Source organism: Molothrus ater, chromosome 19 (assembly GCF_012460135.2).
Source record: "Molothrus ater isolate BHLD 08-10-18 breed brown headed cowbird chromosome 19, BPBGC_Mater_1.1, whole genome shotgun sequence".
Lineage (NCBI taxonomy): Eukaryota > Metazoa > Chordata > Aves > Passeriformes > Icteridae > Molothrus > Molothrus ater.
In genome coordinates, this window is record NC_050496.2 from 12,940,328 (window position 1) to 12,957,334 (window position 17,007).

Genomic DNA, 17,007 nt, shown 5'->3' on the forward strand with positions numbered 1-17,007 from the left:
CGGTGTGAACAGTAAGTGGCTTGGCTTTGCTCATGTTGCAATTGTGCCTCTGGGTTCACAAGCATTGCTTAGTGAGCCATGGCTCATCTGGACAGCTTTGCCTTAGTACTGCAAGGTTGGCATCTTCTTGCACGGCTGCTGAAAGTTCAGGTTGAAACTTTTTTCCATTAGTGTGGTGATTTGTAGCTGGATGCACAGAGGTGGGTCTATGTTGCAGTGCCAAACTGAGCAGTTTTTCAGCCCTGTGGCAGGAGTGTGGCAGCCTCCAGCCATGCCATGGCCAGGAGTGGACAAGATAAGGTCTACCTGCATTTCTCCATTGTGCTTGTTAAGAAATGCCTTGGTATGGAGGGAGGGACAAATATACCTTAAATACTAATTCTTTATAGAATGGTATCCAATTAGTACTCTCAAGTGTAAGGCTCCTCCTGAATTTAGGAGCCAAAAGCCACCTTGACTGTTCCTTCACACTGGTCTAGTACTTCTGGTACTTCATAATAACAGTGATGAGACTGTATTTATAAGAGGGAGGTGTGATCTAAAATCTCTCTGTGTGTTTCACACAGCCCCAGTTCTCTTGTGCTGGAACTGGCTGTTTTGCCTTTGCAGACTTTGAGCAGGAGAGTGTCTGAGCTTTCTGATCTTTTTGGGGAACTGTTAATGCGGAGAGGTCAGTTAAACAGTTTGAAATTCTAGGATAATAAATATTTGGGTTTTTTACTAGAAGAGGGGGGAACAGACCAGAAAACTCAGACTACTTGACAGCTTTAGCATGTACGCCTGTGAAAGGGAAGAAGTGGACTATTTCCACATGAAGTGGAAGAGGTGGTTTCAAGTTTCCATCTTTAAAAAAGGCATGTGTAGGACCTGCATCTGGTTTTGTCACATCTCTCAGAATTTATCACGTGTGAAGGACAAATGACTACATAATGCAGTATGAGACCTTGAGCAGGGAAATACTACTGGACTTGGTTCCCACTTCCCACATATTTTTAGACAACCCTCTCTGTTAAAATAGAGATTTCATCCTCCCCCATCCTTTGGCTCATGGAAGACTGTTAAGTGTGATCATACTGTTAGAAACTAATAATTGTTAATGTGGATATAGCAAGATCTTAGAGTTTTACATTCACATTTTCCAAGTACTGCTGCTTTCCTTTCTGCAGTTTCTGTTCGTGAGGAAGTCACTGACACTGCTATTTTTAGCACGCCAGAAGACTGTTCTAATACAATAAATTTAGTTGCCAGTATTAAAAACAGAACATGAAGGGTTAAAGAGCATACAGGAGGAAGAGTGTAATGGCAGCTTACAGAAATTGTCTCCACCCAAAAATGCAGCATTTTCAGTCTTTCAAATACAGCATTAGACATTTAATTGCATCTCTTTTATTTCAAATGCAGGATAATTCCCTGAGTAAGCAGTTTTTTACTTAAATAAAACTTTTCCAGAACTTAATTATGTGGAAGAAGTTCACGCAGCTGACAGTGAGCTGGAAATGACACATTCTTTGGCCCAGGGAAGTAGTGTAGTGGTCTGGCAGGAGCTCTTGGACTGTTCATTTCCAAAGCTTCACCCTGTACTGTCACCAGCCTCCTTCAGCACTGCTGTCTCCCCCACCTCTGCGTCTCCTCTCTGACTGATCTCTGGGGTCTGAATTCCTCTTTGACTGTGCTGCCATGAAAGGGATTTTTCATACTTGGTCTTAAAAAGTAATCCATGACCTGAAAAAGCAAAAAGGGGAAAAAAACCCCAAACCAACATCCTGAAATGAGATGACTACAGTGGTAAACAGAATACCTCATTCCTTATAAAGAATGGGTCGTTACAGACTGGAAACTGCATCCCAAGGCTTTGGAAGCAGGAGCAATGACATACAGAGAAGGAAGAGCAGTCTTTTAAAATGGTACTACAGACTTTTACATAGGATGTAGGTAGTATGTAGATTTTAGGTAGTATGTAGATTTTAACACCCCATAACTCAAAGATTAGGTAATGAATATAGATGGGAGATGGATAAGATGTTTGCTTGTTAAGGCCAGATGCACTTACCTGGACAATCTGCTACCTCCTTGAATGCTCTTTTCTTACAGCATCCTCGGCACATGTTAAACACACATTTAGTGCCCTGGGTTGGGATAGTGGTATAAAGAAGCTTGTGTCAGTGAAAATAAAATTATTACTGTTTACTATAATAAGTAACAATACAGCTCTGCACTTTCAGATCTTCGGGAAAAAAAAGTGTACTCAGCCTAATGAAGATGATGGAGTTGATGTCATATTGGGTGCTATCCGCTGTTGGCACATAAAGAACAAAAACACCCCAACCAACCAAAAAAAAATCCACGTTCAACTTGTGCAGCCCCCAGAGCCTGTGGGGCAGCCTGAGTTACCCACCACAAGCAGCCACATGCCATAAGCCCTCTGGAACAAGCATGAACACATCTGGTGCTGGCGAGCTTGCTCTAGTTCTCTGCAGCGTGAAACACAGCGCTACCATCTGCAGCTATGCCTACAATACCAGAAGTACCAGAATTACTTCCAGAATTACCAGTTACCACCAGAATTACTTCCCTACTCGTATCTTAAAATACACCTGCATATTTATTGAAGTATAATGTGTGACCCTTAAGGGACAGCAGCAGCTGAGTCTTGGCTAACTGATAAGGTGGCAGAATGAGCCTGGGTCTCGGGGCTGCTTTGCTCACACACAGTTTAGAAAAGGGGGTTGATATTGTTTACTGTGGTTCCCTTCACCCCAGTCAGAAAACCTTTCATGTTTAGGGAGGCTTTAGTTGAGTTCCTTATCCTTTTCCTTCTCCACACACCCCTACCCCATTTCATGACATAGCTCAGAAACACATGATCTAGGGGAAAAAAAAAATTACAGGCCTGGTCAGAAGATTTCAAGAGCTACCTGCAACATTACAGTGATGCAACAGCAAAACAAAAATAAGTCTAAGCCCTGGTGCAGACAATCTTGCTTTATGCACCAAGCAATGTCACCTGGATTAGCTATGAAACAGGATGGCTTTGAAAGCAGGCCAGCCGAGTGCTCAATGCTTTCCCAAAGATGAACACAGCAAAAAAATTCCATTTTTTTCAGTAGCTGCAACTTCAAATTGAGCCCCAGCTGGCGGCCACTGCTTTGCTGCAGTAACAGTTGCAACAAGGAGCAACATCACATGCTTGTGTTGCAGGCTCCCCTGCCCCCTGAGGTGTATGTAATGCTAATTTTTAAGCTAGAACACAAAATTACTTAGATTTTACACCCCACTTTACAGGTATATTAGCAGCAATAAATACACTCTGCTTACACAGCTCAGCAACATCACCCTGTCAAGCAAATAGCTATGTTCCCCAAGGGAAAAAATAAACAAGCAAAAGCAAAATGAACTCTTTGCACATATCAAAATATTTGAAATTTCAATACAGAACCTGTAAAACCAGCTGCCTCATTTCGCTTTGCTAATAGTGAAAGTCAATTTTAATCTATTGCAAAGGCAGGACTGAGGATGAGGAGGTGCTTAGGCTTGTTTTGGTAAGGGCAGAGATCCAAACACAACACAAAACAGAGCTGCAGGTGCTGCCTGACACTGCAGGCTGTACTGCGATGACATGAAGTATTTTTATTTTACACTAAGAATCACACCAGTTATTCAAATTTTCCCTTTGCAGAAAAACTCCACCCACCACTAACCCCAGTAAGAGGGGGTTGTTTTTCATTTCACAGTAAAATATGCATGTCATACATGTATAGAAGTCTGGAGATTTGTTTCCAAGACATCTCCAGAAATTCAATTAACTCACTCAACTCTCAGCAATAAACACCCTCAGCAGCAGCAGGACTGCACTTTTTTGGAGAGGAAGGCAAAGTCTCTCGAAGAACCTATGTATGTTAAGGATTTTTGTGCAGCACCTTCAACCTCAGAGATTGGTTACAGTTAATGGTTAAAAAGCTTTTGCCCAAGTATGGGCTTTCCTCCCCACACAGACTTATCAGCAGGACTTGGCATGCACCTGTGTGACTGGCCACTGGCACAGACCTACCTTAGGATTTGGAATAACAGAATAGAATCATAGAATAATTTGGGTTGGAAGGAGCCTCTAGAGGTCATCTACTCCAATCCCAGGCAAAAAGCAGGAACATTTTTGACTAGATCAGGTTGCTCAGAGCCCTGACCTTGAATGTTTCCAGGAATGGGGCATCCACAACCTCTCTGGGAAACCTGGGCCACTGCCTCACCATAAATAATGACTTCTACTCTCTTCAAACCCATTGCCCCATGTCCTATTCCAACAAGCCCTGCTAAAAATTCCATTGCTGTCTTTCTTTTAAGTCCCCTTTAGGCACTGGAAGGGGCAGCTCTGGGCCTGCCCTAACAGCTCCCTGTGTCTCCTGCACCAAGGGCCGCAGAGCGCCAGGTTGGGGTGCGACCAGAGCAAAGGCACAGAATGCCCCCACCGTGACCTGCTGTCCATGCTGCTTTTGCTGCAGCCTAGAGCACGGGGGCTGTCGGGCTGTGAGTGCACACTGGTGAGTCATGCCCTGCCTCTCTCCCATCAGCACCCCAGAGCCCTGGGCAGGGCTGCTCTCAGTCTGTTCCTCCCCCCAACCTGGATTTGATACCACGCTTGCCCTGACCCAAGTGCAGAATCTTGCACTTGGCCTTGTTAAACCTCAGAGGTTCCCACAGGACGCTGCTTGAGCTGGTCCAGGTTCCTCTGGATGGCCCTGTCCCTCAGGTGTGTCACCACTCCACTCAGCTTGGTGTCATCTGCCAGTATGCTGAGGACACCCTTGATCCCACTACGCACATCATCGATGGCGACATTGAGCAGTGCTGGTCCCAGTACAGACCCCTGAGGGACACCACGTGTCACTGATCTCCATCCAGACACTGATCTCTACTTGGACATTTAATTTCCATTTAACAGAAATGCTTTCATGGACGCCTGTACTGACTTACCTTAGGGTTTCCACATTGATCACATTTTGCATACTTGGCTGAGAAAGAGAGAGAGAGAGAGAGAGAGAGAAACCTGATTTCACCAATAGTAATTTTATGTGGAAGAAGTAAGTTTAAAAAAAAAACAGAACCAGAAAAGCTTGGTGCTTTTCTAGCCAGAGACTCTCTTTGAAATAAAAATACAGTACCTCCAGTAACAGTGCAAAGGTAAAAATACTTTGAATTTTCAAGTGCCTCTATGCTAAAATCCAAACATTGAAAATTTTAATCCTCAAGTCAAGCATAAAACAGGAGGACATCAGCTTGAAATTCATACAAAATTTCTACTTCAAATGCTAATGATAGCTACAATGCAGTTTGTAAATAATTTTGATCTTAAAAAGATGCTTAAAGGGAATCAGTGACCTACTACTTTGATCCTTGTTTCCATTACTAGTGAACATTATTTGAATCATGTTGCCTGCTATTGAAATTTCAATAGCAACAATTCCTCCTCTTTTCAAAGAAGTTTCTACAAGTACACAAGCCAGGAAAATTCTTAGTGGCAAGTTATGTCAAAAGTGGTATCAGCATATCTCCATACATTTATGCCAATAAATGGAACTTACGTTTTAACGATGGATCAAAGCTTTTATTTGGATTTCTTAACTTCTTTTTTTGTTTATTTTTTGACAGAAGCTCAGAATTTCCATCTTCCTCTTCTTCCAGAGCACGTTTTCCTCGCACACCTTTTTCAGTTCCACTATCTCCATTCTCCCTGCATCTCTCCTTTGGCCTGAAACAGTGAATTTCATCATAAGTTGACTGGAGGGAAGGAGTAGCTGTTCCCTGACCATTAGTTTGGTTTACAGAAATCTGGGTAAACCATAAACCTTTTCTATTGTGGCAATGAAGTGTCATTGCCCTTAGAAATGGGATAGAAAAACCTTGCTGTTTTGGTTACCACTGGCAGTTCATAACAGACACACTATCAGATATATCAGTTGGAAAGCCAATTAAAGTTGGCCAGCTAAATTAGGCACATCAGGTTCTTGTTCTCAGCTGCTAGCTGCTGTTGGATTCCTAAGTTTTACTTTTCAGAGAGAGAGAGAAATTTGAGGAGGATCCAAAAGGCGAAGATGCAAACAATGAGCAACATCCCCACAAACAAAGCGATAACTAGGAAACAACCAAACTAGAATACAAATAATCCAAAGTCTTCTTCAGTCTTTTTTTTTTTTTTTTAAGGTATGGGTGGGAAAGGCCTATGAGTACCTGTAAGTATCAATAAAACCAACTCACCCTGGCCTGATGTATGGCTGACAGATCCAGTGGAAAAAAGGCAACCCTTCTTTTGGCTTTTCTCCTTCTTTCTGATTAGCTATTTCTTCCTGCAGCATAGAGTTACAGTCAGTCTTCCTGGAGTTGTCAGAAAATACACTAAATAACACTTCAAACTCCAGGAAATTTGCAATTTCACAAATTGAAATTTAAGCTAACAATTACTGACCATTACATATAGGCTAAAAAACCATCTACTATGACAGATGAAGTGAAGCACATTTCTAACTCCTAAATCAACTTTATCCCACATAAAGCTGTCCAGGCTTAAGGGGATGCTACTGTAGTAAGCTACAAATATCAAGGTTAGTAAGCCACAAATCCCAGAGAAGTGACTAATGGATGTCAACTCTATGACATACTTGGTACATTGCCACCAAGTGCAGGCAGTGCTGTTCTGGGAGATTAGAGCCCATCTTGGTACCTGGCATCGCAGTTTCAGCTCCCTGTTGACATCTACAATGCCCTCTAGAGTCTTCACTTTTGCTAATTCTTCACGCAGCTGCTGGTAAACTTGAAGCCTGAGGTAAAGCCCAAACATCAGTTATATTTAGACTGCAATCAACTAAAAATAACTGCATAAAAGCATTTTATACACTTTTCCTGATTCGTTTGCCTTTGGTAGAAGCTTATATTCGTCTTTGTAAGTCCAGAGAGAAGCACACATATGTCTCTTCCAGATAAAGACTCAGCAGACAACCAAGGTACTTTGACATAAGCTAACGTGAATGTACAGTGCATCAGCTGCTTCTCAGGAACTGCCCATAGCTATGCTCTTACTCCACAACAAATGCAACAGCACTCTGCCTCACAACGAACAAGGAGATAGTTAACCTGTATTTGCCATGAAGTGTGTGCAGATGGGCAATTACCACGTTGCAGCTGGCGTGCTGTGAGATCACACCCTGGCTGATCTTGTGGCAACTTGTTCATTCCCCATGCCCTGTTTCCCAGATATGACATAAAGGATAAAGGCCTCAGCCCACACCCTCTCCAGCCAGGTCCAGGAAAGAAAACTTTGCAGCATACTCATTCTGGCCAAACAAATCCTTGTCCGGAAAGCCCAGACACTTTCTGAGCAGGATGAGCCCTGAAAATATTAAAAAGTTCTATGGAGATACTCACGTGTGATGCCAGAGCTTGAAGAGATGAGCCCTAACATAAGACAATGGACAAGGGTACTTCCGCACAATCTCCAGGTACTCCTCAGCCATCTCCCACACCAATGGGTTCCGGCCCTCAAACAAAGCTGGGTTATGAAGATTACCTTCTAGGGAACAAAAAGAAATACTCAAACTTTCATTTCAGGATTGAAACAAAGGCCAAAATCTCTGCTCTGGAGTTTGATCATCTCTTCTGTGATCCTACAGCCACAGACACATCACCCACGTACTCTCAAAAGGAACACAGAGTCTGTAATACTCCAGCCTGACCCTGGGATACTATATTTCACTATGCAGTTCCTAATTGCACTGAACAGCTCATATCTAATTAAAGTACTGTTTCTAGAAAGGCATCTAACCTTGACAGGAAGACAGTAAACCAATTAATAAATAGAGAAATCACTGCTTTTGTTGCCCAGCGGTTAAATACTGAAATGACAGGTGTCTTGCCTTATGTCTGTATTGATATTTGTCTGGCCCAAATTCACAAATACAGCTTCTCACTGTGCTTTTCTCCACTGGCTTCACAAGCCTTTTGTTAACCAGTATTTTCTAAAACCAAGATTCTACAACCCTTCTTTAATTGTGTGAGTGATTAGAAGCTTTTCTGATGCCTATCCTAGCTCTTCCTGTAGGAAGTTATGTCAATTCTTTCTTGTCCCAACCCAACATGAACCACCTGCAGGAATATTAACCCACAGATGCACTTCATTCATTGAGAACCATTCAAAAACCGTTCCAGTGATTAACAGATGTCACAAAAATATTCCAGGACCACAGGAGCCCCATATGCCTCCCATATGTCAAGTAATTGCATTTGAGCTCAATGAGTCAATGGTATTGCAAGTCCAACATAATGATTCTTTACCAATCTTAAGGGATTCCTATTCCTGGTATGAGATGACCAGTGTAAGATGAGGGAGAATGGCCATTCAGCTGTCAAGCAAAGCTGTTCACCAAGTCAATCTGATGTAAGTTTTTAATAAATGTATGCAAGGCTGCTAAGGGAATAAGAAACAACTCATATTCTCATCAGAGTAGAAGTTAATTTTCTTTACCTGCACTCATGACACCATGTACTCCTGTCTTACGGATGCATTCTTCCACATCACTGAGACACTGGATGTTTCCATTTGCAAATACAGGAATGTTTACAGCTTTTCTATTCCAATGAATAAAACAGATGCATAAAACTGAGAATTAGAATCAACCCAGGAATTCTCCTCCTGTCACATAAATTTGTTTGCTCTTCAATGCCACTGTACAATCTGTTTAAAATCCAGTGTGTTAGCAGGAATTCACTAAGACTGGTACTGCTCACTAACCTTACAGCTTGAATGTGCTCCCAAGATGCTACGCCAGCAAGTGGTCCTTTCTGTTCTTTAGTACGGCCATGCACAGTCAGCAGCTGGAACACAACATTACATTTGCTCTCCACATGTATGAACCACTGGAATAAATCCACTGAAAAGAATTTCCTTTCGCTCCCTACACTTCAGGGATGCCACAGAGTTCCTGCTGCTATTTCAAGAGTGCAGGGAGTTTAGCAACACAGAAAAGTATCAGCAGCTCACCTACCATGGCATGGTCTTAGGCTCCTTTCATCTTGCTATTCCATGGCAGGAAAAGGTTCTATCATGGGAGAATCTACAGGTTTCCTTTCCTTTTCCTACTGGATTCAATTTGTGATTCACTTTGGAATTTGTGATATATTGATCTACCTTTCTCCTCAGCAGAAGGTCCAAATACTCTCAGTACTGTCTCTAACTACAGACCATCTCTTCCAATTTAATTTGAGTTAAATCCTAGAAGACTGCCTACTTCTTCTAGTCATACCTTTTGATACTCTTTTTCTTCTACACTACTGTGGATCTTATGCATTCACACTTGCCTCATGCAGCACTATGTGAATATTGAGATGCTCAACCACAGTGAAAGATGCTGCACAGTGCAGTGATTACAAGAGACTGAAATCATTGTGTCTTTTGTACCACACCACTGACCTGTAGCCTAGGGCTGCAAACACACAAAATCTGTCTGCATCCTGTTTGCTCTGTCTGTAAAATAATGCAGCCTATTCATATCCACAGTATACCAAGAACTGGTCATCAGATACTTTACACAAAGGTACGTGTCCAGTGCAGGAGTAGAGGGAGCAGCTGCCTTCTTACCTGGCAGCCAGCCTTCTCCAGCATCTGTGCATACTTCACTGTCTTGTCAATGTCTGGGAAAACGCGGATTTTGCATGTGATGGGAACAGAGAGCTTCTCGTTAGCCAGTAAAACTGAGAAAGATTGAAAACACAGGTAAGTGGGCTGCACAATGCTACGAAAAGTGTCTGCTCTCTTCAAGATCTGATACTGGGTATAGTATGGAAAAAGCCTAAGAAGTTACAGTTCTATGCAGTTCTCACAGCTTAAAAAATCAGCAGTGTCCTCTGCAATCTTTACTGCATAGTTTAATCACATAACAGTAACACACACATGAAACACAAAATCTGCATCCTAACAAGGTAGCATAAAATAGTCACCCATTTCATAGCGCTAACCTTCCACTGCATGAAGCCATTACTTTCAAAGACCACCCCCTCACAACTTAATTATTGATACAAGTTTATTATCTTCACAGGCTATTGTACTCCTCCAACATTAACACTTGCTTATCTACCTTTCCCACAAAAAGGTGCTTCACTTCTTTGCAAATTATCACCGAAAAAATCATTACAAGTAGAGTCTTATCCATGGCAAGCAGAGGCTTATCAAGGGAGGTAGGCTGCAGATGCAATCAAGTAGTAAATGTAGGTTACAGAGTCAGGGTGAAATCTAGAACATGGTAAACTCCCAGTCCTTACACAGTACATAGAATCACAAAAATACCAAAAAGAGAGCTAACAAAGAGAGCCAACTGGAAAACACTGAGTAATGCTGTGTCTGAAATTCTCTTCTCTTACAGAGCTTGGATATACAATGTAGGAAGTCACCTGCTGCCTTCTAATCTAAATCCTATGAGCTCCAATGATAGGTACTTCCCATCACCCTTTCAAAGGAGCAAGCAAGGTGTATAGAGATGCAAGCAGAAAAGAGTGCTCCACCATTTAAAGGCAGCTGGGGAAAGAAGGAGGAAGAGGACAGCCTAAGATAACTCTTACTAGACAGCCTGGGTTCACCCAGCTAGATGACCTGGGTTCTCTTCACACCTTGAGGCCATTCTGATTTGCATATTTCTCAACAGCCACACTACATGCTGGGCAAGGATGCACTGTCTTATCTTCCAGGTTCCCAGCAATGTCTTTGTACCAAACATCACTCAAGATTCCCAGACCACGGGGAATGCAAACAGAAATACGACTGTCTAACTTCATGGTTCCAACACTTGCTTTGAAGTGGGATGAAGACACGTTCTCAGTTCTACAAAATGACCAAAACCTTGCTTTTTATATCAGTTACAAATGCATTTCTTAAAAAAACATGATACTGTTCACAACAGCTACTGATAGCCTGAAAATAACCTACACGAATTAGGAGAAGAAAGGCATAATTTGCCATACTGTGGACAGAAAGAGTACATGGAGTTGATCAGAAAAGGGAAACTGTGGCTTCAAGCAGAAACACGACCCTTGGCACCTGAGAACTTCAATGTGAAAAAGTAAGGCACTGGGACTTCTACTGTTTCTAGAACCGGAGAGCCACTAAGCTATCATACGAGCCTGGGACTTCAATGACTCACTTTCACCTGAAGTCTGTTTCAGGTACAAAAGTTTTTTAGCAGATGTAGTGTGAGTTTGCAGTGGGATACCAGCAAGTATCTTGAGGGTACCACTGGAATACAGTATGAAATTAAAAAAAAAAACATAAAAGAACAAAAAAAAGAATACAACTACCCCTTCAAAACCCAAACACAACTCTGCCCAAAGAAATATGATGCACCTCCTTTCCCCCAAAATCCCTAAACTTCCTCTCAATAATTACTTTATCCTATTCCTTCTCTAAATACTTACTCATTCTCTGAAGAAGATCCCACTCCTCTTGCAGGAATGCTCCATAGTGACCTATGATAAAATAGCATATGACAGACTTGTGCAGAAGAGTAAGATCCTGAAGCACAGTTTTCATAAACTCTCACAAAGATCCAGACACTCATGTGCCTCACTGGCAGAAACACAGTTGCTCTGTCCTGCCCCACCTGGAAGAGTGGGATCATTCTGTTCTCCCTGCCACCCTAAATTTACAGGACAAACAAGGAATACCCACAGCCTACTTTCACTGGTACTCCCCAAGGCTGATGTGTTGACACTTGCAGCTCAAAGTCCAACTTCTAAGGGTTTATGCCAGATGTTTAATAAATCCTATTAGGAAAACAGATGATCAGACTGAAAGATCTATTTGTACCATTAATCATTTCCTATTAGTCTTTGAAAGGTATTTTAGAAGAAGAACGGGCAGTTACTGAACAAATATTTTCTCAACATCTTAACTGATCCAAAATTTTCAAACACTGCCTCTGGTCTTCAAACATGCAGTACCTAAGGGATTCAGTAGGTGTCATCCTCTTCTACACGACTGTGAAAAAACTCTGCAAGTATCAGGGAAATAGGAGATCCTAAGGGTCTGAATGATCTAATTTTAAGTGCAGTTTTTCAAAAATAGGCTGTTTGAGCAAAAATCAGAAAGAAAATCAAGCTCTTACTAAAAATAATGTTTCTGAAGGATATTCTAGACACAGGAGCTGCCACTTAAGAGAAATCAGAATTAATTATATCTAATTTTTGCTTTAGGTACTAGAAAAAGCATTACCTGCTACATTGGGTGTAACTAAGTCTGGCTTCAGCAGTACTGTAGCCTCCCCAAGGCACGACTTGGCCTTCTTGATATTTTACTGCCAACATTCCCATTTGAAACGCCATTTGCCATTTCTCTGCTTATCCAGGGTTCAGATTTGCACATACCTCTCTTTGCAATCATTTGGGGGCAACCCAAATTTAGGTCTATGGCATCACAGTAATCCTGAGCCAACAGTGCTGCTTGGACAAACACTTCAGGATCATTGGCACAGAACTGTGAAAACCAAAGAGAAGTGGAATAATCAGGCAATAGCTTTCTTCAAGTACTGACAAAAAGTTATGATGTAGTTATGAAGCAACTACCTGCTACAGAAAACAGGCAAATATGCACAGTTAATAATACCAAACACTATTTCTCAAAATGATCAAGGGAAGCCATGTGATGTAATCCTGTTGGACCTCAGTAAAGCATATGATACTGTTTCTCACAGGATGGTTCTGGACAAAATGTCCAGCCCACAGCTGGATAAACACATTGTGTGATGGGCAAACAACTGGCTCATGAGTCAAGTGCAAAGGGTTATAGTGACTGGGATGACATCAGGCTGGTGACCTGTCATGACTAGGGTTCCATCTCAGATAGGGCCAGAGCTCTTTAACAGCTTCATAAATGACTTGTAACCTTGCTGAGGATACTAAACTGGGGAGAGCTGTCCACACCCTGGAAGGCACAGCGGCGCTGCAAAAGGACTGTGACAATCAGAGGGCTGGGCAGTCACAGACCATATGAAGTTCAATAAAGACAAGCAGCCTATTCTGAACCTGGGACAGGGTGACTCTGCACGTATGGACAGACAAGGGAACAAAAGGCTGGAGAACAGTGCTGCAGAAAGGGACCTGGGGGTCCTGGCTGATGGCAAGCTGAATATGAGCCAGCAGTGCCCTGGCAGCCAGGAAGGCCAGCTATGTCCTTGGGGGGTATCTGGGAGCATTGTGGGGAGCTGGGCCACAGAAGGGATTGTCCTGCTCTGCTCTGCACTGGGGCTGCTTCACTTCAAGTCCTGGGGACAGTTTGGGACACCACAATCTAAGAAAGATCCAAAGCTATTAGGGAGTGTCCAAAGGAGCTTACAGAGATGGGGGCCATACAAGGAGTGGCTGAGGTCACTTGGCTTGTTCAGCCTAGAGAAGAGGAGACAGAGGGGAGACTCCCTAGAAGTCCATAACTTCCTCACAAGGGCAGCAGAGGGACAGCTCTGCTCTCTGCTCTCTGTGACCAGTGACAGGGTCCTGAGGGAATGTCTGGGGCTGTGTCAGTAGAGGTTCTGGCTGGATGTCAGGGAAATGTTCTTCCCCAGAGGGTGATCAGGCACTGAAACAGGCTCTCAAGGGCAGTGGTCGTAGCCCTAAACCTGCCAGAGCTCAAGGAGCATCAGGACAACACTGGTGGGATTCTGGTGGCTGCTCTGTGCAGGAGTTGGACTTTGGGAATCTCTTACAACTGAGGATATTCGATGATTCTATTAAAAAAAAAAACTCGAAACAAAATCTGTGACACTTACCAGCTAAAGATTCTCAACCTTCAAATGACAAGACGAGAAAGATGAGCATTCAAGAGGCAAAGAAATATCAGATGAATATTTTATGTGTTGTACACAAGAATAAGTGGAAACAACTTTTAAAATCCTCTGCAGAACAAACACCTATAGCATTTTAGTACAGAAAGGCAGTGCTTAAGAAAACAGTTACCCATAATGTCTCTGGGTCTTGAGACAGCTCAAACTTTGTAGATACCAATAAGCAAAGCTGCCTCTAAAATGAATTCCCATGGAATGTGAAACAGATACATGGGCTATAGTCAAATGCTCAGTCTTAACTGAATGTAATTAATATTACATTTTAAACAGTGCAAAAAGCAAATTAATAAAATTAGTTAATTTGAAGCTTCTTTGTCGAAGAGGACAGAGACAAACTCTTCTTCTCATTGACAGTTTTAAACAGATTTTCTAAACTTCATTTTTCACAAAAACCAATTCCATCATGTCTTTAATAAACTTGAAACAAAATTTAAACACTTCTGAGCAGAAGGTGCTACTTAAACCCTATAGCACTACATTAAATTATGACTGACACCTACTAAAATAAAAAAAAATATTTGCTTTCTCTGAGACAACTGAAACTACGGAAAGCCTCCAACCATGTCATATAATGAGAATGTTAGCACAGTAAACAAAGTCTTCAGAGCAGGCTGAGCTCAGATGTACCTCTGTCTAATCTAATTCCAAGTCTGTGTGACCAAATCTTTAAGGACTGCTGCACAAGATCAATCCAAAGATCAGTTAGTTCCATACTTTATATCCAATAGTGGTCAGTGGGAAGAAGGGTAACACAGCAAGCTCACAGCAACTGATCCTGTTCTGGTAGTGTCGCCCAGGACACACAGCTTACTGAGCAGAAGATCTGTGACTTACAGCTTTCTAACATTACTTGAATTTCCGCCACTTTTATTTTTCTGTGTCAAAAGAAACTACCTCCCACAGAAGGAGAATGTACTAGATGCTGAGATTAGCTCATTTGGTTAGAGCATGGTATAGCTTATAACACTAAGGCTGTGAGTTCTATCCCTCTACAGACAATTCACTTAAGAGTTGAACTCAATGTACTTGTGCGCTGTGGACTCGTGAGTCCCTTCCAACCCAGAATATTCCAAGATTCTGTGAAAGCTGTACTGAGACAGATCAAAGGTCATCACCAAAATGTCTAGGGAACAGCAGAAGCTGAAAAAGTGTCTTTATGGACTTTGGAAACAGAAGGTGTGCTTGTTGCACCTAAAGACCCTCAAGTGTTTTCCTTCATTTGCTTTCTAAACTCATGTAATGTTCCAGAATCCAGTACATCCCACAGCAATGAATTTCACAGTTTATAACTACCACTATGCTTACTTGTTTCCCATTCATCATCTTCAAGCCAGTAATATTTCCACAGGCTCCTCTTTTCTCTCCCCTCTTTCAAGGGAGACACTTCTTTTCCAGGGTAAAGAGTCCTCATCCATTTAACTGCTCCATGTGTAGAAATCAGTCATTCCTCTGCTCATGACAACCGTCTTTGCCTGCATTATTCTCCAGCTCCACAAGCCACTTTCCCTCTTTGGGATAGAGCGAAATACCTTAACATCACACAGTAGACCAGAAGCAGAAGCAACACAAGCTTTAAAGTCTGTCCTATCTTCCTTGCATCCTTTCTCTATAGCTAAACACTGAGCTCAGGGTTTCAGATTAATACTCAAAAAAGCTGTGATCCTCAAGTGGCACCAGGTCCAGGACACACCCAGACTCTACAAGATCAACTGTAATCTGTTTCTAAAGATGAGGTGCAGGGGACTGAAACCCTCTGAGAAGTCCAGTGCTCCAGGCCCCTGTGGTTAGGACGGCAAATCCTCTGCTAAATGTGGGATAAACAGAAAAACACACATCTTCATGAACTGTCAGCAGTATTTAGATGAAGAAAATGAGATTTCTGTCATTCTATAGAATCACGTTAAAATGTGGATGAGGCTGACTACCTTCAACTCATGCACATTTGGGAAACGCCTGGATTTGTTAGCACGAGCGGGTGGAAGGCATGCGTGCGTTTGGCAACGCTGACTCGCGTCCTCAAAGTTACCGAGAACAGCACCGCAAGGTGAGCCCAGGGAAGCTGCTCCCGGCAGCCGCCTCCGCCGCCGCTCCCGGTGCTGGGGCTGACAGGGGGAGCAGGGGCGGGGGCCGCGCTCACCTGCACGATGAGCGGGCGGTCCTCGGGACAGGCCTCGTCGTAAAGGTTCTCGCGGCGGTAGTTGGCGTCCCTGAGGAAGACCTGGGCGTGCAGCATCGGTGTGTAGCAGAGTTGGGCGCCGTGGCGGCGGCTCAACAGCCTCCAGGCCAGCTCGCTCTGGTCCACCATGGGCGCCACCACGTAGTGGGCGCTCCGCAGCGTCTCCCTCCAGAAGGCTTCCCCGCGCAGCTTCGGCATCTCCCGCTTGCTCGCCCGTGCAGCGCTGCGGCCGCTGGTGGCCCGCGCCGCCGCCCCGGGGCTCGCGGCCTGAGGCCCGCAGGCTGCCGCGACCGCTGCGCCCGGGCCGGGCACCGGCGCAGCCGGACGGTGCCACCGCCATCTCGCTCCGGCCGGCTCAGCGGTGCAGCCGCGCGCCGTCCCCTCCAGAAACCGCGGCGCTGCCAGCAGGGGCCGCGCGCGGGAGAGGCGCAGCGGCCGCGGGGCCCCGAGCTGCCCGGGGCGGCTGAGGAGCAGCAAAGGGGCGGCTGAGAGGGTGCTGAGGAGACTTTAGGGGGCGGCTGAGGGGCGATTGAGGAGCCACAGAGAGGCGGCTGAGGAGCTGCAAAAGGGCGGCTGCGGAGCCGCAGAGGGGCGGCTGAGGAGCCGCATGGGGGCGGCTGAGGGGCGGCTGAGGAGCCGCATGGGGGCGGCTGAGGGGCGCCGTGCGCGGGCGGTCTCCCCTCAGGTGCCGCGGCGGCGCACGGCGCCCCGGCGCTCGGCCGGTACACGCCACGCGCAGCGCGGCAGCAACTCCCGTCCTTTGTCCCCGAGCCTAAGCCAGGCGTCTTTGAGCACTTGGGCCTTCGCCGCAGCCGATGGGAAGCGCCGTGACTGAGCATTGCAAGAGCTCGGACAAAGTGCGAGGCCTGTCCTGTCCTTGGTGTCGGATGGTCAGGGCAGAGAGGTGAAAATGGTCCACATGACTGAACCAAATGTAACAGCATCCATGGCAATATCGTTCAT

General features: G+C 44.2%; 1 protein-coding gene across 2 annotated transcripts; it reads right to left on the reverse strand.

The window, feature by feature from the left end:
• Window positions 1-1,363: 1,363 nt before the first annotated feature.
• DUS1L (dihydrouridine synthase 1 like) lies at window positions 1,364-16,343 on the reverse strand. Of its 2 annotated transcripts, none has more exons than XM_036394538.2 (13): window positions 16,006-16,343; window positions 12,397-12,505; window positions 11,449-11,499; window positions 9,623-9,735; window positions 8,777-8,859; window positions 8,510-8,613; window positions 7,414-7,558; window positions 6,713-6,809; window positions 6,250-6,338; window positions 5,577-5,743; window positions 4,969-5,006; window positions 2,051-2,126; window positions 1,364-1,722 (listed from the first exon to the last, which is right to left on the reverse strand). In XM_036394538.2, exons 1-13 carry the CDS (start codon window positions 16,240-16,242, stop codon window positions 1,571-1,573), a joined length of 1,461 nt encoding a protein of 486 aa, XP_036250431.1. In that variant the 5' UTR covers window positions 16,243-16,343; the 3' UTR covers window positions 1,364-1,570. The 2 variants fall into 2 exon arrangements, with proteins under 2 accessions (XP_036250431.1, XP_036250432.1); XM_036394539.2 differs by lacking the exon at window positions 16,006-16,343 and adding an exon at window positions 15,174-15,976.
• Between the last annotated feature and the right edge of the window lie 664 nt (window positions 16,344-17,007).

Excerpts from the sequence above, each read along its gene's own strand:
- DUS1L (XM_036394538.2), bottom strand. The coding sequence starts at position 16,242 with ATGCCGAAGCTGCGCGGGGAAGCCTTCTGGAGGGAGACGCTGCGGAGC. Across the intron at positions 11,500-12,396 it reads CCAAATGATTGCAAAGAGAG|GTCACTATGGAGCATTCCTG; the intron begins GTATGTGCAAAT and ends ATTTTATCATAG. Across the intron at positions 5,744-6,249 it reads CAGCCATACATCAGGCCAGG|GCCAAAGGAGAGATGCAGGG; the intron begins GTGAGTTGGTTT and ends TCACTGTTTCAG.